Genomic DNA, 19,897 nt, shown 5'->3' on the forward strand with positions numbered 1-19,897 from the left:
ACATCTGGCATTTTGCTTGTGAATCATGAGGGTGGATGCTGATAATGGGTGGCCATGGTTGCATAACAACAACATTCAGTAGCAGGCCATGCATCGTCTTTCCAACTGTGAGTAATTCCAACAGACTGTAATTTGAAGATGTAGACAGGAAAATAATCAACCAATTATTGGAGCAGGGAGAATTGTATAAATGATAAGTTTCGATCTCAACTTGTGTCATTCGTGTCCACGTAAAAAATTCTCGACGATGAACTTGAAGAAAACCAAAATGTGTGGCTCAGATAAAGTCCATTCTTTGTGACTAGCTTAGCTGTCTTGTAACGATCTTGTAAGACCTGCTACAAAGCAAAACTCTTACAGCAAGATATTTTCATAGTGAAGAAGTCTTGTAGCAATAGATCACCTCTCTAACATAATGTCGAAACTCAAAATTCACCACTAGGTGCTGATGCTTAAGAAAAGTCAATACCAGTAGTTTTCGTTATCAAGGTCCCATCGCTGGGCTCCAGGTTGAATTGTGGCCTGGTAAATTTTGTTGAAAATTATGTAGATATAGGTTTGATACAGCTGTTCGGAATGCTATATATAGATCTTTTGGACCTTCTGAGAGGTACCTGATGTCGTCTAATACTACGAGGTAATGATTGCACCAGTGATACACATATGTCATGTGACCGACCTGTAGAAGTTTCAGCAAATCGGCTTGAAAATAGAAAGATTCATTGGCGTAAGAAGTCTACACTCTGTTTCCTTTCTCACCGCGTTCAGATATGCCATCAAGTGTGGAATATAGCTGTATATACCTGAAGAGATAAGTTTCTTCAGCTCGGACAATCGTCGCCAACGACCACGGAAACAAGCCGAGTGGAAATTGCAGCGCCGAGCCCATGCAGGTCCAGTGCAGAAGCCTGCCGTGCGGGCGACTGAATACGGAACGTGGCTGACAAGAACCGATATGAAGTGAATATGACCCCTTTAAAAGTTGATCGCACACGGAGGTACGAGTATGCCTTACTTTTTATTCCTTGGCATGCTTACATGTAAGCTGCGAAATATGGCTGGAGGAGAAATAACGCTGGAAGGGGAATCAGCTGGGGGGCTTATTACTCGGAAGTCAACAACATCGTGCTTCTGAGAGGTTTTTGGAAGTTGGAAAAGAGTTGAAGATTCTCAAGAGGCGGAGGAGCCAAGCAAGCTCGACCATTCCTGATTGGGAAGAACACAACCACAGCAGAAATCCAACTCAACACCATCACGACACTCCTAGTCATTCTGCAACGGGGTTGTATACAGCGTTGAAACATGACTCAATCATTTCATTTATTCATTCGCTGTCAAGCTGGTCATTAACTTTGTTCACATCTCGACTCAACGCCTCGCCTCCAACTATTCGTCAGTCCACTATGTGGGCTTCACAAAAGTCTCACCCAGAAGAACAAACACTTCATCCAACAGCATAGCTAGATGGCTTACGGGGTGTGGCATCTTTACTTGTCTTGTTTCACCATTCCACCTGGTTATTCCGAATCTCGTTTCGGGCTACGGAAGTAGTCCTACTCGTGCCAGCTACTTTATTCTTCAACTTCCAATTCTCAGATTACTTCATGGCGCTGGATTGGCAGCAGTGGCCGTGTTCTTCGCAATCTCGGGCTTTTCGCTGAGCTACAAACCATTGAGTCTCATGAGAGGAGGCCATGTCCCAGAACTCTTCGATGCGGCGAGGATTCAGGCTTGTTCTTCCTCCTGCCGCGATTTCATTCATAGCAATGCTTCTCGCGGCTTTGCGCTTATATGGAACTGGGCCTGGCTCTCGAGAACCAGTTGTGCTCCCCACGTTTGGAGAGAACTTGATGCATTGGCTTCGCAGTGTTATTGGGCTATCCGATCAATTCCGTGCGGCCAACTATCCAGTTTATAATCCGCCCTACGATACGAATCTCTGGATGATAGTAGTTGAGCTACGTGGGTCTCTGGTTATTTTCCTCACCCTCCTCGGAGTTGCTAAACTTCGTAGAGCTATACGTTTCGGAGTACTACTTGGGATTGTGTTATTTCTGTTTTGGAATGTCTATTCCCATTTGTTCCTATTTCTGAGCGGAGTTCTTCTTGCGGAAGTGCATCATATGAGAGAATCGGCAAAGGGAGATAAACAGATACTGGGAGAAGGAGAGCTGCAATCAATGGAAATGGAATACCCGATCACTCGGGTTTCTGGAAGCCAACACCGCCGAATGGCTGCGAAGATATTCTGGATCGGGAACTTCTTTCTGTCACTCTTCGTGTGCAGTACACCTCATGTGGTTGACGGTGCTGCACAATCTCCAGGATTTATGACCTTAACGTCTCTGATACCTACAAGTTACAAAACGATGTATGATGAAGACCACTTCTGGATTTTTCTTGCCTCGTTCAATCTCGTCTTTACCGTCGACAATCCTCACTTCCTTCATACTATATTTACGACTAAGTTTTCGCAGTACCTCGGTAAAATATCCTTTTCGTTATACATTATCCACGGAACCCTTCTGTATACTCTGGGATGGCACCTTTCTAATTTTATGTGGAAATACACTGGACAAGATGATGGCGTACATTATGCATCCGACGTAATGCTCACGGTCTTGTTTCTGTATCCCACTATATTCTGGATGGCGAATCTTGTGACCAGGCATGTAGATGTAAAGAGCGTGACTTTCGCGAGATGGCTCTCGAAGAAAGCCATTGATGGTTCGAAGCATTAAACAAGCTAGTATTGGTTTCTGAGTCGATCCTTGGCCAGGTGTCGCTGGCGACATATCCATTCCCTCTTTGAGCATGGCCTAACGGGAGAAATACAGTCTATTGAAACTAGGCCCGGGGATAGGCGAGAACAAAGCAATACTGAATCACCATATGTTTTTCGATTTCATTTCAAGCTCTAAAGGGATCCATCGACGACTGCAATTTCAATTGAAAGGCCTTCGAGCTGTCCGAGTATTACTTGAGTATCCCACGTGTAGCTTTGCATAACCCCTGATTCAAAGAGATGAGCTGCATCCGCATGATCCTTATCAGCTCTCTCAGCCGTACAGCGTAGCGCCCAAGCGGTTCAGCCCTAGGCCGTCTGGCTGGGCCGTCAGGGTCCAGAAAAGGATGCCTACTGGGCCCCTGGAAATGCAATAGTGGTACCATCAGTAAGGCGACGCTTGATATGTGCTACAATGTCCCATATTCGAGGTCTCCCCCTTCGACGATGATCACTGCGACTGTTCCATTCTTCTCTTGCTCCACCTAGACGTCGTCGTTGTCTTCGAGTCGAAGAAAGACGTGTACGACGAAGATGCGGATCGCTGTCGCCAGTCTCGCGAGCGCGCAGTCACGCAAATGGATTTTGCCGTCGCTATGGCTGATCCTGGTATTCTGGTTCCTGGGTCGGGTATTCAACCATTCGAAGTACGCGGATAAACTCAATGTGTTTTCTGGAAATGGAACATTTGGTGCGACAAAGGCGCAGTTTTACGACTACTACAAGCTGCTTCGACATTCGGGCAACAAAACGGATTCGCACCTCCAAGCAGATTGGATGACGGTCAATGTCAGCACGAGTAACAAAGCTGCCGTGATTATCGAGACTCGAAGATCTGGAGGAATCGTACCACTTGTGCTTCATTTCAGTGCTGTTCTTGGACCAGACTGGCCAAGTAAGTCTTCTCTGCTCTCTCTTTGCAAAGATTTGTGGCCTAGGCCAGCGGGGTTGAGCCAAAAAGATTCATTGGAAAATGCTAATCCAGCTCTCGCGAACAGTCGTAATCTACACAGCCGCTGAAAACTTTGGATCGTTTAGCACATCCGCTGCTCTTCTACGCCATCAACGAGCAGGACGAGTCGTGATCCGCGCTCTCGCTGACGGCGTATACTTCCCGAACTGGAATTCCGTCTCGGACTTTCTCACGACACCATGGATTTGGGAGGAAATGGCACCTGCAGAACATGTACTCTTGTTCCAGACAGATAGCATTTTATGCTCAAATTCAGTACGAAAGGTAGACGACTTTTTCGAGTGGGATTTTGTGGGCGCGCCAATCAATCCGGATATTGGAGTTGGATATAATGGCGGATTAAGCTTGAGGAACAGGAAAACGACATTGAGGGTACTGTCCGAGTTCGAATGGGCTGCGAAGCCAGAGCCATACCCCGAGGACCAGTGGTTCTTCTCCCGGATGAAGGATTTGCAGGAGAAGGATAGCGAGGAGGGGATCGTGAGCAGCATCAAGTTACCAGACATGGAAACTGCGAGAACGTTTGCAGTCGAAACGATCGATTACCCTCATCCATTAGGACTACAGTGAGTACTATCTACTTCACGGTACCACCCTCGAAACTAACGAATTACTCTAGTCAACCTGATAGATTTTTGAAGGAACATATTTTGTCCCTTGATGAATGGTGTCCGGAGTATAAACTTGCCACAAAGGACAGGATTGGAAATTAAGATACCCACGTTTTAGAATTATTAGTAGTCATTTATACCGCGAGCAGGATCCAAGAGATAGATTGCGAGACACACTTCTCAGAGATAGTGGCCATACCACTGAGAACGGTCAATGGATGTTTGATCGATGTTCGATAAGGGCTTATGATCTCTCCAGGATGAGGGGCGTCACTTGTTGGTTATCAAACCACGAGTGTGGACATTGCTGGTTGGTTTGGAGTTTAGAGCGTTGGGCAAGAAGCTGGCCAAATTAATCGGCAGACAAGAAACGGAGTTCTCGTATCGGGTTGTTTTTCATCATCTAGCGTGCAATCTTTCAATAACACCTCCATTACAAAGATATCTTTTGGTCTTGACCGCACGCGTACGTGGATTTTTTTGCTTCTTCAATTTCCATGCCTACTGTCTGCAGCATTTGGGAGACACTCTTCAAATATTACGCCTGTTTCTAGAGTTCTTTCGAACGATGGAACGATAAGCATGGTCCTGGTTCCCTGTCTGGACTATCTGCCCAAAGTTATTGCAAAAGCATCTAATACATGACTTTCATATTCCCCTCGGCATGGACTTCACCACGAGCAAGTGATGTGTTACTGAAACCTTTCAGTGGGATAAAGATACGCGAATTTCGAAAACTACAACCACCCCTTAGCATTTCATCCAATAGCAACTGGCCCACACTTGGTCGTCAGAAGTGTTGGTGAACACCAGGATAGGTACCTACATCACTGCAACGTGAACCTCAAACCTTTTACTCAATGCTTCCTCCTCGAACCCTGTTTATTATACTTCAGATCATACCATTACCTCTAAAGCTATTGCTGTCCTTTACACGCCAATGAAGCACTTCCTATCGCCAACCTTAGCCACTCACTGCCGCAAGGTTCAGCTCTACACCACAAGGGACAGCTCTACAGGCAACTTCGATTCCACCAACGTTCTTGAAAGCACTGCCAACCCTCACAAAATGATTCATTACATTATCTCTGGCAAAATGACAAAACATAAAATTGAAGGACGAACTTTAGATTTTGTAAATTGAGTAGTTCATATTGACATGTAGAGAGATCGCGAATTCGCAATAGGAACTCGCAGATATGATTTGTAGGAGGAAAACGGCACTGATGAACATCTTCACAGTTTCATACTTTAAAGAACAGCTCGTCCTCCGTTTAGGAAAAAACGTTTAGGTGGAGGCCTATTTGCCCTTTGTAATGGCTAAAATCGCAAAGTGATACATCGCTATTTTGATCTAGTAGTTAAGAAATTTGAGTTGGCTCCTACGAGTAACTTCAGTGTTTATGAACCAGCAGAACCAGAAGTCGATTTCGACCAGATCTGCTTTAAACAGGTAAAGCGAAGCTATGAGCCTTTCTTTCAGGAATTGGCAAGATGTCTGATACTTGACAGGGACATGTTACAACGAAGGAGAGTCTTTCTCCCAGGCTCGTGCTATACACAACAAGTGCAATATAATTCTCAAGTGATCTTACTATGTGCAAAAACAGCCCAGACTATTCTATAAAACCAGACTAAGAGGGAATCAACTGAATATACACAAAAATAAAACTCCTTCTGGCGGGACTTTCGATCAGCTGTTAAACTAAGCAGAAAATATTACGGTCGTAGATATTTCCAAGTGCTCCCAGTCCAAAATTCAAATACCTCGCTATGCCCTGTCTGTAACAATCCATCAACCTTCCCAGCTTAAAAAGCTCCAGCTCCGTTCTTCTCATCAATGAACCTATATCTTTCCTTCTCCTTGCGGTCCTTAAGCACAATTGCAGTAAGAATTACAAGTACAGCGTCGATACCCACGATACCAAAAGCACCGGTGAAAACGAGGTCCAGAAAGTTATTGGCTTCTCCCGAGAAAGGGGTTACGCAACCGAGCTGAGCGGCAGCGACGAGGGCATTGGGGCAGGTTGCGTCCTTGACGAATGGCGGAGAAGTGGAGTTCATGTAGCCGCAGCAGCCGAGCTGATTTATTGTTAGCAAAATAAAAGTAGACATCAAAAGATCGGCAGGTACGTACAACTTGTTGGATCAAACTCTGGGTGTCTGCTGGTTGCGCACTCCAGATGACTGCAAGGTTTGATCTCGTCTTCAATGTCTCGAACCATATATCCAAACCGAGAACCAATGTGAATATCGCGCAGACTACGGTCATGTATCCATGAATCTTAAGCCATGTTCGGGTTGTTGGCATGACTATCGCTGGGATGGAGAGAAGGAAGGTTACGAAGACGAGAACCGCATTTCCTACAGCAGCTGGTATACATATTAGCCCTTCTGGCTCCCACAACGGTAGCCATGTTCCTTACCATTTAATGGGCACATCCCCAATAGCAAATCCTTCACGACATTGTCCTTGGTAAATGGCTTCGCGATTTCGATCTGGGTATTGATTGAAAAGATGATCAACAGAGCCCCAGTAACCACGAACAAGACATCCACCACCACGTAGGTCAAGAGTATGTTATCGCGCGCCATCTTGAGTGTTTTCTTCGTGATATTTCGTAAAGTGTGAGTTGGCCAGCTACCACAATGACGACCGGCGTCTAATTCCCCAAGGTTTACGAAATGAAAAGGTTAGAATTAAAAGAATAGAATAAACAGGAAACGAATTCAAAAAGCGAAAGACAAGACACACAGAGAGAGAAACAGTGAAAGGAAGAGAGGAAGAAAGGAAACAAACCTGCGCTGTCGTGAGTGTGGAGACAAGTCGTGGCTTGGGCGGTTATGGGTGTAGGATCCAAGACAAATGATGTTTTGGATCTTGCCTCAAGATTTGGATCTGTGGCAGCCGTTTGCGGGAGACTGCGATGGCACGGACCAGGTTGCTTGGTGCTCCGTAGGGAAGGACATTAAAACCTCAGCTTGGGAGCTCAAGGCGAGTGAAAATGAATGTAGACAGAACTGGTGTTCTGCTCAGCTTATTAAATAGGTCGATCGGAAGCTTTGTCAAAGAGGGAGAGCAGATGTTGTTGTCCCTATCAGGGTCGAGTAAAACGTCGCTAAGCGCCAAACAGCCGACTTGAGGACAATTAAGCGACATTCACAGTCGACACATTAGCATTGTAGCTTGTAGAGAAGAGTCCTAAATTCTCTAAGCCGTCGGATATTGTAGCTAAACGTGCTGGAAGGTAGTGGTGTACTTAGCGGAAATTAGGAGACCCAGTGATAAGATATGGTCAAAGTCACGTGTCAAAGTATATACCGAAAGTTATCGAGTTTGTAGACTTTTCATGACATTGACTGGGCGAATATCTAAAGAATGAACTTATTCGAAGAACCGCACTGTTTCTGGAAATTTTAGGGGTGACAGCTCAAAAATGTTGCGCTGGTACCCCAGCCAGCTTTTGCCAAAGACTGTATTCTTTAGCAGGTACCTAAAACAAGAGCTTTCAACGCATCTAACCAGAAGCCACAGTGCTTAATAACCATTCTTGAACCTCATGACTTGGGGCTGAAATTAAATTTATGCTCTTTCGTGGAGGATCTCTGCATATCTCTCTCAATTAAACGATTTGTATGAATGGATTTAAGTAAACATATTTCTGATAAGTACGTACTCGAGGTGAATATTGGTTGATGATGTCCTGATCAGGATTAGGTCGCCATACCACTACCGGCTCTAACGGTTTTCTTTAACTCTCGTTTATTTCATCTATTTTCGACAACAATTAGACAAATATTCTCGTTACGAAGGATTCAACTGTCGGCATTTGACAAGAATGGGGATAAGAATCGAGCATTCCAGACCCTCAGTCAGACTGGAGATCCGGAGCGGAATATCTTGAACCCCTCACGCTAGTCCAGATGACGCTAAGCTCCTAATTCTTAAATCAACCCTTTCCCCCTTCCCTCTGAGGAGCGATGCTCGAACAGGACACGCCTTTCTCAAACGCAATTCTACCATACTACTTGTATCCCTGCACCTACCCTCACGTGTATGAAGCGCATCTTCGACGACGAATACGGAAAGAAAGACATCGACGCGACTAAGTAATAGCACCGCGCTTTTTGAGACAAGAGCTCCAGTTAGCAAACATATCAACCTTGCATCGCGTAGGCTAGGACGAAAAGGGGTTTGCTGAGAACTTTGGAAGGTACGTGTGTATTCTTTGGAGTCGCGCAACGGTTTTCTATTATTCCCCACGCACGTCATGTTTCGAACACACCTGCGCCTTTGCGCGGAAATCTACTTGGATGCGCCTCGACGTTGAAGTCCTCGAAAACCTCGAAATTCTTTTGCGACAATGGTTACAACAACATCTACGGTTCCGCCGTCGAAGGATCCAACTTTCTGCGTGTTCTGCAAGCGCGGCACAGCAACGGGGGGAGGTTTGCAACACAACTCGTGCACTCGTCCGAACATACGAAGTACTTTTGTTGCGCCCGAAATAGTTCTTGCGAACTGTTGCGCAACCAGCACTCTGTATATTTGCGGCCAATGAGCATGCTGAGTGGGTGCAATCGCTGCGCAGGACGACTGCAAGTGTCGCTGCAGCAATTTGTGATAACGACGTATTTCATCATTATCTCCTCTATTTCGGGCTGGCGATATGGCTGCCTTCCCCCTCATCGGTATCGCTCGTCTGATGTTGTGGAAGGGTGGGTGGAGAGCCAGGGACGACTTCCCCGGTAGACCTGCAGCGGATTCTGCGCACGCTGTTTGGCTGAGCATCACGTCCTCATTCCTGCGAGTGGGGGGGTCGAGTGTCGCCGAAAACAGCAGGCCGAGGGCTGCCTGCGAGTCTGCACATCTCCCAACCACCAGCAGCAATTCGTTTGGTGGCAGTGGGTGGCCGCTGGGTGGTGCACGATGCAGGAGTTGGGGATGGGGGAATCGGTGCAGAACGACACATGGCACGAGAAATGGCTGTATTCGGGATCATCCTAAAGGAGAGGTTCAGAGTGCGACTGCGACCAAACCATGTGCATTATTGTTCTGTCGCGGTCGAGGGAGCAGCGGGCAGCAGCAGCGTTGTTCGCTTGAACTTTGAGGCCTGCGCTGCACCAGCGGTCCAGTGCCCGCCGCCGAATCTCCAGTGGACAGGGACAGTGGACACAACGTGGGCAAAGCGCCAGCATATCTCGTCTCCAGCACCACCACCGCTGCACAAACACACTCCAAGCACCCCCCGAATCCCCGAGGCACAGGCTCTGTCTGTCAGTCTGCCCGCCCGCCAAACCCATCACCCATCACCCATCACCCATCTCCCACCCACCAGCTCCACTATCGACTCCCCCCTGGGCCCTAGCCTAACAGCACCACCAACCCGCGCCCGGACTCCACGCTTACGCTTCTCCTTGCCCAAGCTTCCCTCTCATCTTCCCCCAAATCACCCAAGTTCCCTCGCTGCCCCCTCCCCCTCAGCCTCTACCTTCGTTTCTCACGCACTACTCCATATCTCTTGTAGTCATCCGCCGCGCTGCTCCAATCTATCTTCCTGTCAATCGTCCCGCTTTCACCTTTCCTGATCAATCGTTAATTCCCACAGTTGGTTATCCAGATCGCTTCCTCTTCCAGCCATCATCCAGGAACACCACAAGAAAACCGCACCGTGCTGTCTGCCCAGCATCCCAATCCAGTGCCGTACGTACGGTACACCACTACAATTCTACCGGTCGGAAAACGCCTCCAGTTCACCCGACCTCCATCACCCCCAGACCACCGCATTTCCAGCCCTTCGCAGGCGGTTTTTCCGACTCAACTCGCTTCTTCCCACCACGCCAACCTTAATCCAGCACTTCGCGACCAGGTATCTGCGACAAAGCAGGACAACAGCCTCTCCACTCCCATAAGCAGTAAGGCCGTCGGCATCCAACTCAAAAGAGTTGTTCTCGTCATACCTTAAACATTTTATCAATAATGGCCGACATCACCGACCAACACGATCAAGGTTCGCCTTCAACACTCGATGAGCATGCGGTGGGCAATGGGAACTCGCTCGCAGGTGGTGATACTCGGGGCATCAAGCGCCAAAGGCCTTCGACCGCGGACGACGACGACGATGATGACGATAAGCCCGGACGCGAGCGCAGGAAGATCGAGATCAAGTTCATTACAGACAAATCGCGCCGACACATAACGTTCTCGAAGCGTAAGGCAGGCATCATGAAAAAGGCGTGTAATCAATTCCTCACTAGCTTTACGCGTCGGCGCTCCGTTGCGATAGCTTCAAGTAGCCATACTAATCTTTCCTTTCTAGGCATACGAATTGTCCGTCCTCACTGGTACCCAAGTGCTCCTACTCGTCGTTTCTGAGACCGGCTTGGTCTATACCTTCACGACACCAAAGCTCCAGCCTTTAGTAACCAAAGCGGAAGGCAAAAATTTGATTCAGGTATGTGCAGGTTGATTTCCAGCTGCGCGAGTCGTCTGCTGACAGAGAATAGGCATGCTTGAATGCTCCCGAACCCGCCGGGAACGGCGAGAATGGGGTTGACGATCAGAACACCGTCGATTCCCCAGAAGATACTTCACCACAGCAACATCTTCCACCGCAACAGCCCCGAACCGCCATGCCACAACAACACGCGCAGATGAATCCTAATTACATGACGGCTTCGATGGATCAACAACAACAAGCCATAGCATATCAAAACTATGTCCAGCAACAACAACGAGGGGGTGGATATGCTATGCCACCACAGACTGGCATGCCACAACAACATTCCCATCAAGCATAAAATGCATTTGCGCCAATGGTCCTAAGTACACGAAAGAGGGTTGGGCTGAATTATAGTACTGATACCCGACACATAATACAACGCTTCCGTAACGTTCGTGTCTTGCGGGTCTCGATCCTCCCGTTAACTTACTTTGGTGTTTCGGGTGTCTTGATATGGGTTTGCTATTTCGTTAGTTATTGCTTGCACAGAATTCTCTTGACTACAAGTCGGAAAAGGGGAAACATGCTTAGGGCGCTGATAATCGGTTAATCTTGCCAGTCACTAAATTTTGGGTTGATAGGGATATTTGAGGGGAAAACGAGGCGGCTCTTTGATTTTTTACATTGGAATTGCTCGAATTTCATGAGACGATGTTTGGAACTCACATCTTCTTGAGAAATTCTGCGTAAGCTTTCGAAGTGGAAATCATGGTGGTGGTGGGGTATAGGGTCACTCGTGCTGCTGCTTAGTTGAACCTGTATATTACAGCCTCGGTGCCAGATCTGGCGGGGTTAATGCATCATTGAATCTAAAATTCAAATAAATCTCCCACACAATGTCTAACTGAGACTACTTGTATTTTGAATATCGATTTCTCATCCAGTCTGTCCTACGAACTCTATCTGGAACTTCTCTTTGTCTCTTCAACTACTTAGTAACATGTTTGTGCTTGTGGATTTATCACCCTCTCGATTAGTGGTGGATATGCTACACAATAATGAAAACTTTGTATTCATTCTGACTACCCTAAACTTCTAGATGTGTCATTGGCGAGGATTAACCAGCATGTGTGGAATTCGCCAGTCGGTATATTTAGGCATATGAGCTGAGCAGATAACAATCTTGACTCTTGACTCTTGAGAGCGGACATTCCAATGATTAGATGGGCGCGGTTTGACAATAGTACGTGCGTATTGCCTAGGTAACTTTAAGTCTAACAGTGGACATGGAAGTTGGAAGCAATCCAAGGCCAAGCCGCAACGTATAACTTTTCAACACATCGACTTCGGAACAGTCAAAGGTCATGCAGAAATCCTAGACGATATACTAAAACCATTCATTATATTTCTTCCAACCATCCCCTCTCAAATGCAACTTAAATAGCCCTAGAATCTCCGCATAAAATACAAATGATGAGGCCCCCTCCTGTCAGTCCCTAACCCCTCATCGATCTACAAAGTGTATAGTAGAATACAAAAATCCCTCATAGGATGTATTCTCCCATTTCCATTTCCTACTAACCCGGTCCCTAAACTCCTAGAAATGATTACGCTGGACTCCCGTGGAAACTCCCAATTTCATGTTATGTACGTAGAAGAGCGTAGGGTGCGGTGTTTTGGGGAAGCAATATACAAGAATTCCGCTTGCGAGCGTGGAAGATGTTGGATTTTTGTTATCTTCTACACTGCGCTACCTGCACCACTACCGCTGGGTGGCCGTTCACCAAGCCCAGGATCAGGTGGATCTTTTCCGCTTCCCCAGCTTCGTTTCCACCATCTCATCTTCCAGAATCCGCCGGTTGCTTCTTGTGGTTGGGATTGGGTATTTCTTCTTCGAATACTTCTTGACGCCGGTCTGGCTTGAAATCCAGGGAAACCTGCTGATCTCCTGCGTCTTCTTCGGTTGAAGGAGTTGTTACGTAACAGGGATGTGTGTTCGGTAGGTTCTGGACTTCCTAAATTATCTCCTTGTCTGGGGGATTTAGGTGCTGAAAGGTTCGTAGAGGAGCGTCTTGGGTGTGTTGGGGAGGTGGTTTTCGTGTCATCATCTTGAAGTTCGCCCCAGATCTCGTCTGCTTCCGTGAGGCGCACCGTTTTTCGAACGTGCCTTGTGGCACCTAGTACAGTATCTAGTTTTGTGGTCGGTGTCATGGGCTCCCCGTTTAACAATGCCCTATGTTGGCTAACAATCGCGTTCTCTTCGTCTGCAGCTACCTCGTCGGAATAGTCCTCTTCTTCCGTATCCTCCACAAGCCCAAGCCCTGGTGCAAGAGCGCTCTGAGCTACCGCTGGATTTTGAGTCTGCTCATCTGACAATCGCCATGAAAGGGCAAGTACACCAGAGAGGAGTATAGCAGTTCCGATAGCTATGAATCCAGCATGTAAAGCACTGATACGGTCCGTCTGGTTAAAGTAAATCAGGCCGTCAAGAATAGCGATGATGTTGTATATGCAAAAGACCAGGGGATAAAGGACACTTGTCGAGACCAGCTTTAACCCTTTGTGCAAGAAGTATAGTTGAGTAAGAGCCAGGAAGATCAATCCAAGAAGGATCGCCCAAGACTGCCATCTGTTGAACTGGTTGATCCTGTCTACAATCGTCCTGACCAACAACTCCACTGCCGATTTCGCCAACAACAACGAATGGGCTGATAATATCCCACTCACACATCCATATGCTAGACCTTTCCATAATCGAGTCCGCGGACTTGCTGATATGCTTGGAGCTCGCGAGAGAAACCCGGCTACAACGATTATACCGACCACCAATAAGGCCTGGAATATCATCCAGAGCACAAACGCCTTCCGCCCCAGTAAATCCAACAATTGATCCAAACTATGCGCGGGTTCCGGTATTGCGCCAAAGATAGCTATTAACACAGCTCCGCTCGATACCAGTATCGTTCCTCCCAAAGACCACCTCGTGAAGGGCTCCCCAAGTATTAGAGTGGCGCATATCGAGTTGAAGACTAATCCGGACGCCTGTAGAGTGGAGAGAACCGGCAAAGGCAATGTTGTTATCTGTATGGTACTTCCAACCAAGTTCGATATGATAAACATAGCCATCCCAAGCTGCCACCGCCTTCTTCTATGTGGAGGACGTCGAACATCGTGAGGGTCTTTTTCGTCTTCTAGTATATGTGATTTGCGTTGCAGCGTTAGGCCTATGCTCTGGACGCTGGTTGATATAAGTCCAACGAGTATGCCTATCTAAAGAGAAACATAATGGTCAGCGACTGTGGCTGGACTTGTAGAGGCATTCTGAGGTGTTTGTATACATACAGCTATACTACCTCCTGGCGAAAGATCGCCGAGGTTTCCCATCACGCAGTCGCAATTTCGCAACAATGCATTTGGCGGAACGGAGATGTAACTACCAAGTCCGGGAGTGGCGCGTTTAGTACGGGGAGGTTATTCAAGAGCAAGAAGTGTTGGTTGTCAAAGGGAGCATATATTCCTTGCCATCTCTCACCGTCATGCCAAGCTAAGCAAGTCACCCTCGAACATGTCTCGCTAGTAGTTTTGACTGGTCACTGCAATAGGAATGAGAGGAATCTTTAGGGTGCCTTCTGAACAGGATTTGATGAGAATTGTAACGCGATATTCCTATTTTGTGAATCATGTGGCCCGGCAATTTGACCATTTGAATCTAATTGAGATCGTACAGGCGTGCACTGTTCAAGAGTTCCAAGACAACTCAGCCATCATTAAGCTGCACGTGACCTTGACGACGTCCCTCTGCTCCTGCTCTTATCGTGATGGGAGCTTAGAGCTGCCCTCATAAACACACCAATACCACTTCCCCAGCTCCCCAAACAGCCACCACCCAAGATGTCGCAGTCTCACGCATTATCCGACGACCAGGTCGGTTTCGGGCTTCTATGTTACATGGTTTGGTAGCTAATTGTAGTTACGTATAGGTCGGACAGGAGCTGAAGAAGATGACGGCCTTCATCAAGCAAGAAGCAATGGAGAAGGGCCGCGAAATCGAAATAAAAGCAGATGAAGAATTCGCTATTGAGAAGTCGAAGCTTGTTCGCCAGGAAACTTCCTCAATCGATACAGCATACGAGAAGAAATTTAAGGCCGCTCAGATGTCACAGCAAATCACCCGTTCCACCGTAGCCAACAAGACCCGACTAAAGGTGCTCTCCGCCAGACAGGAGCTGCTAGACTCAATATTCGAGCAGGCGGAGAAGAAATTGACAGATGCGACCAAGGATAAGGGAAAATACACTACCATTCTGAAGAACCTGATGTTGGAAGGCTTTTATGCTCTGAATGAGTCCAAGGTGCAGGTTAGAGGGCGCAAAGCGGATTATGATTTGCTCAAGAAGGCTATCGAGCAGGCCTCGAAGGAGTACAAGGAGAAGGTGGGCAAAGAGATTTCGGTGTCGATTGATGAGGAGAATCCTCAGCCTGAGGGATCGTAAGTTGGCAGAGAGATTGCATGTTGGTGGATTTGTGAGCTAACCTTGTGGCAGTGCTGGTGGTCTGTCGATTGTTGGTGGTGGTGGAAAGATTGATATCAACAATACATTTGAGGAACGACTGAAGCTGCTTCAGGACAATGCTTTGCCATCTGTAAGAACGACACTATTTGGCAAGAATGAGAACAGGAGGTTTTATAATTAGACGGTGGGTTGCTTCGAGGACGTGAAGGGAGTGGTGTTTGGCTGGAGTCGGGTTGACTCTGGAAACTGACATAAATAACAAACTGTGCTGCTAGCTTTCAGCAAACCTCATAGAAATTGTATGATACTCAAACTCATTTGCGTGCAGTATTGGTCTTCAGATGCTCATACTTGCAGCTCCCGCCTCTACCTGTGGCTATACTCAGTAGTCAGAACATGTGGGTATCTGTGTATAATTGCATTATCCTTGCACTATGCCTTGCTCCTTGCTAGGAATGCACTCATGCCAGCTCTTTCTCTCCCCAAAAGCTCGACCTTTTCCGCAGGCTTGTTAAAATGTGAAATTTTAGCCTTTGGCCTCGCACGTAGAGTGTCTGAAAATCGCTGTTTTACAACGTCTAGCATCTCTTTTGCTTCGATCCGGGATATATATGCAGCTCCAGGATTACCAATACCGGCGTGAATATGTGAAAGCACCTTGATGAGCAACTCCACCTGCTCATCGAATCCTTCTGCCACTGCTTTATCCTTCAGATCTAGATTCACATTCCTTCCATCGTCTACAGCAATGTCTAAAAGTGCAATCAGAGCTGAGAATTCTACATAATCTGTCTCTTGATTTGGCTGGAATCCCTCCTCTGTCAGTCGTCTCGTAACTTTGGATATATTTAAAGTGTAATGAGGATTTTGTTCAGAATGAGATTCATTGCCGTAGAAGTAGCAGAGCGCTAGTCTCCTCCGAAGGTCATGGATCCTGGGTGTGGTGGAGGGTAATGCTTCTACAATTTGCAAACACATTGTAGCAATTTTGACAGTTTTAAATATCAGTTTGCAGATTTTTTGGCACTGTTGTAGTACTGTTAGTCTAACCAATGACGGAATGTTGGGATTTGCTTACAGAAGCCTCCCAAACACCATCCTCGATATATTTGCAAAGATACCGGACCGTAGTCTGTATTGAATCTAGCAGATCAATGTTTTTGTATACCATGCTATCGGCCAACATCCGAATCAGCAAACAAATGGCAAGCTCCCGTGACTCCGGTCCCAGTGCATGTGCACTCAGAACCAAATACAGTGCAAATGAGCGCAGAGGCGACCAATCGTGATTCTGACTGAGCGAATTCCGTCCAGGTACTGGTGTCATCTCTTCCTCAATTAATAGCGCGTTCTGGTTAGCACCAAGACTACGGAACATGTTTTCGATAATGGCTGGTGTGACTAGTTTGCTAGTCTGCTCTTTTGCTGATACTCTAAGAGTGTTGTAATACGATGCCCTCAGAACGTCGTCCTGCTCAAAGCTGGCATCATTGAGAATCCAGATGAACAGCTCATCTGGTAGACTATTTCCTAATGCTACCATGTCTTCGGCATAGCCAGAGACGAACGTCTGATGGCGAATCTCTGGGTCTCCCAACATATCCCGCCAAGATTTTGGAACTGAACGAGATGGGAAAGCTTCCCGCTTGCTTTTCGGGGGTTCATTTTCGGTTGAGAAAAAGGACCAGTGTTTTTGCACACTTGTTGCTTCTGTCCTCATTAAAGCACGAGTGACCTTTCGTAATCCACCTTCTTCCTTTTGAGCTACGACAGACTCGAGTAACGACCCGTGAGATAGCTTTGCTGAAGCCAAGTCAATGTCTCCTCGAGAAAGAGCTATTTCCTCTTGCTCTTCTCGATCGGCCTCCATCGCCTTGACTCTCTGTGCACTTTCTTCAGTCTCTTTCTCATGCTGGGCAAGTTTCACGAGTGACTTTAAATCCGACCTGTACTTTGGTAATATGGCCAATGGAGAAACATTCAGATTGTAATCAGTCGTTTTGATTCTTTTCGCTGTGGGAGTGGAAGGTGCGGCTGGTTTCGTGTTTGGCACCGTCGAGCTCTTCGTAGCGAAGATGGTCTGGAGTTCCTCCAGTGAGGAGTCTGAATCATCCTCTTCATCGTCAGAACCTCTCACTTCTCTACCAGAGCTGGCGAAACCTGGTGCAGGATCTAGAATACTGCGTCCAACCGTTCGTGTTGGTGACGCTGAATTATTACTGCTGAGTGGGGATGATAGGTTGGATGAAAAAGATGACGAGTGGTCCTTGGTAACACTATAATTAAAGGATTCAAGTTGGGAAGTTGACTTTGCTCGTGAGGATGGTAAATTGGAATTAGGAAGGGAAGACTGGGGTGCAGCTTGTGTTTGCTTCGGAGCAAAGAAGTCTCGGATGGATTTGTCGCCAGCCATTTCCAAATATGAGGCGCATCAAGAAAATGATCCGGCCTATATAAATCAGTGGGGAAGAAACGCGCTCTTTTTCAGAGACATCGCGTGGAGTCGCGTCAGTTACGTGCAAAGGTTCTACACGACGGAATCGGTGAGTTGGCCCCGATGTTTAGAATGGAAGCGAAGTCTCTCAAAACCGTCAGTGCACGAGGTATTTTATGTGAAATATGGCGAAGAAGTCCTTGACACGGTTTCACCAGCTTGCAGATATTTGTGATTCAGTGCAGAAGAACTGTCTAAAGGCACCGCAAGTCGACCATCTGCAACTGCCTCTGGAGGGATCTGAAGGAGGATTCTCGCCTACAGATTGATGAGAAGCGCCAGGCCCAGGATCAGCGAGAGGCACTTCGAAGAAGATCGTTGCTGCTGTTGAGATGATGTGTCTGCTTGATTCGTCCACCTTCTGCTCCACGTTCGGCGTCCGCTGAGCTGATTCCTCGATGTGCAGTTGTGAAGAGCTGCTCGGGTTGGACAAACAAACATGATTATGGAATACAGGCGCATACCAACCTGGAAGGCTAGGATACTGAGAGTCGCGACTCGAATCCAACCATCCGAGCTGCTGACTCGGGTTAAATCCGGACCGGAATCATTTGTCTTCTCTTGAGTCTTGGCCGGGGCAACCCGAACTTCTGAAGCTCGTGTTTTGATTTCATTCATGCCTCGATGCTCCGTAATTGTTCGTCGTTTGATGTTTAGCAGAAGAACCAATAATACTAGACATTTACGTACGATTATGCTTGCCAACAATTGGTTTTGGTAGAAGCACATGAATTGTGTGGTGGAAGTCGTATCTACACCAGGTTATGCTGCGGTAGGTGTATGGCACGGCGCTTTTGTGCAATCAGCCGCAGAAAAGGGGATGACCGGAAGTCGGGGTGCTGAGTACAGTCGTCAAATAATCTGTAGACCGTGCTATCAAGATCACACAATCGCTGTCGCCCTACGGTGCACAACGTCGCAGCTTGTGGGAATCATATACGGGAAGAGAAGTGTCCTACGGAAGATGGAGAGTCTGAGAAGTCTAGAGCTTCATTTATGCCGTCTCCTTCCTCGCGCGGTTTACAACATCCTTTGTTGTGGACAGCACCGTACTCGTATATCTTCATTTTAGTTTCTGCATTCCCCCCCCGCCAAGTACCGTCGATTCGGTCGTCAGCCTTTTCCGCATCCGGGACGTTGAAAATGACCACTGTGACAGGTTTCCACTACGACATCGACCACTTGCTCTTACCAATCCCACCGCCGCGCACCGGGCTTGCTCGGGGTTTAGCAGCTTCACCGTCTTCACGGCACCTCCCTGACTTCCGCTAGGTAAATGTTAGCAGCTACTTACTGTATGATGACTGCAACTGCATAGTAAGAACGAAACACCTGCGATTATTGCACGTGTAGAATGTGCAGTCATTCCTATTGCGCATGTAGAGAGGGTTAGATATGTGAGAGACCACCGAGTGCAATGTGATCCTCCGCCAACAATCCTCCTTCAGCCCCCTTTTGTCTCTTGGCCGGTAGAGTCGTTGCTGGGCCTGCGATGCCCCTGAATAATTGGCGAGCTGCGAAGAGACCTCGAACAATCCAGCGCATTTGAGTGCTCAGCGTTGGCAATTTTATATTACCGTAAAGTCCGGCACAGCGAATCTCACTCCGTCCCTCCCAGGTCTTCTCAGCCCAGCCCAGCGGCGGTGCTTTGCTGATGCTCCGTACATAGGTACGAAGCGCTCCTTCTGCCACAAACGAACACCTTGTTCTCCTGGAAGGTTATTCTTCAACCCTCCCACCAACACCCCAAACTATTCTTTCTGCGTCGTCGCGATAGCTCTCTTTGAGGCACCACTAAAGTTTTTGTTTCTTGTGCTCCACAAAGGGATTCCCATATCGTGCCCGCCATCATCGCCACGACCGGGGTTTTCAAAGGGTCTGCAGCTCTGTTTTAGCCCGTTCTGAATAAGCAATTTCGCGCTAGCCCCGGCAAGACTCAACTCAGGTCTTCTACAATATACTACAATCCACCTCCCAACTGCAGACTAACAATCCGTCAATCGCACGCCACCTCCAATCTTTCCACTCGACAAACCGAACCCGAGGAAAGCAGTTTGGCATGGTCAAGCAGTATCCT

At 47.4% G+C, this 19,897-nt stretch overlaps 7 protein-coding genes across 7 annotated transcripts; 3 read left to right on the top strand and 4 right to left on the bottom strand.

The window, feature by feature from the left end:
* Window positions 1–2,501: 2,501 nt before the first annotated feature.
* Window positions 2,502–2,672, bottom strand: GLAREA_01631 (uncharacterized protein; the record flags this gene model as incomplete). The annotated part of the gene is made up of 1 exon (XM_008088847.1): window positions 2,502–2,672. The coding sequence occupies one exon, from the start codon at window positions 2,670–2,672 to the stop codon at window positions 2,502–2,504; it is 171 nt and encodes a 56-aa protein (XP_008087038.1).
* A 647-nt stretch (window positions 2,673–3,319) lies between these two features.
* On the top strand, window positions 3,320–4,471 carry GLAREA_01632 (uncharacterized protein; the record flags this gene model as incomplete). The annotated part of the gene is made up of 3 exons (XM_008088848.1): window positions 3,320–3,680; window positions 3,784–4,324; window positions 4,378–4,471. The coding sequence occupies 3 exons, from the start codon at window positions 3,320–3,322 to the stop codon at window positions 4,469–4,471; spliced, it is 996 nt and encodes a 331-aa protein (XP_008087039.1).
* Window positions 4,472–6,178: 1,707 nt separating this feature from the next.
* GLAREA_01633 (uncharacterized protein) lies at window positions 6,179–6,964 on the bottom strand (the record flags this gene model as incomplete). Its single annotated transcript, XM_008088849.1, has 3 exons — window positions 6,179–6,451; window positions 6,507–6,742; window positions 6,796–6,964. 3 exons carry the CDS (start codon window positions 6,962–6,964, stop codon window positions 6,179–6,181), a joined length of 678 nt encoding a protein of 225 aa, XP_008087040.1.
* Window positions 6,965–10,349: 3,385 nt separating this feature from the next.
* On the top strand, window positions 10,350–11,170 carry GLAREA_01634 (SRF-like protein; the record flags this gene model as incomplete). The annotated part of the gene is made up of 4 exons (XM_008088850.1): window positions 10,350–10,537; window positions 10,591–10,606; window positions 10,690–10,824; window positions 10,877–11,170. 4 exons carry the CDS (start codon window positions 10,350–10,352, stop codon window positions 11,168–11,170), a joined length of 633 nt encoding a protein of 210 aa, XP_008087041.1.
* A 1,382-nt stretch (window positions 11,171–12,552) lies between these two features.
* GLAREA_01635 (Multidrug resistance efflux transporter EmrE) lies at window positions 12,553–14,196 on the bottom strand (the record flags this gene model as incomplete). Its single annotated transcript, XM_008088851.1, has 2 exons — window positions 12,553–14,082; window positions 14,155–14,196. 2 exons carry the CDS (start codon window positions 14,194–14,196, stop codon window positions 12,553–12,555), a joined length of 1,572 nt encoding a protein of 523 aa, XP_008087042.1.
* A 507-nt stretch (window positions 14,197–14,703) lies between these two features.
* On the top strand, window positions 14,704–15,507 carry GLAREA_01636 (vacuolar ATP synthase subunit E; the record flags this gene model as incomplete). Its single annotated transcript, XM_008088852.1, has 3 exons — window positions 14,704–14,736; window positions 14,793–15,301; window positions 15,357–15,507. The coding sequence occupies 3 exons, from the start codon at window positions 14,704–14,706 to the stop codon at window positions 15,505–15,507; spliced, it is 693 nt and encodes a 230-aa protein (XP_008087043.1).
* Window positions 15,508–15,758: 251 nt separating this feature from the next.
* Window positions 15,759–17,739, bottom strand: GLAREA_01637 (uncharacterized protein; the record flags this gene model as incomplete). The annotated part of the gene is made up of 2 exons (XM_008088853.1): window positions 15,759–16,352; window positions 16,405–17,739. 2 exons carry the CDS (start codon window positions 17,737–17,739, stop codon window positions 15,759–15,761), a joined length of 1,929 nt encoding a protein of 642 aa, XP_008087044.1.
* Between the last annotated feature and the right edge of the window lie 2,158 nt (window positions 17,740–19,897).

Source organism: Glarea lozoyensis, assembly GCF_000409485.1.
Source record: "Glarea lozoyensis ATCC 20868 chromosome Unknown GLAREA7, whole genome shotgun sequence".
Taxonomy (NCBI): domain Eukaryota; kingdom Fungi; phylum Ascomycota; class Leotiomycetes; order Helotiales; family Helotiaceae; genus Glarea; species Glarea lozoyensis.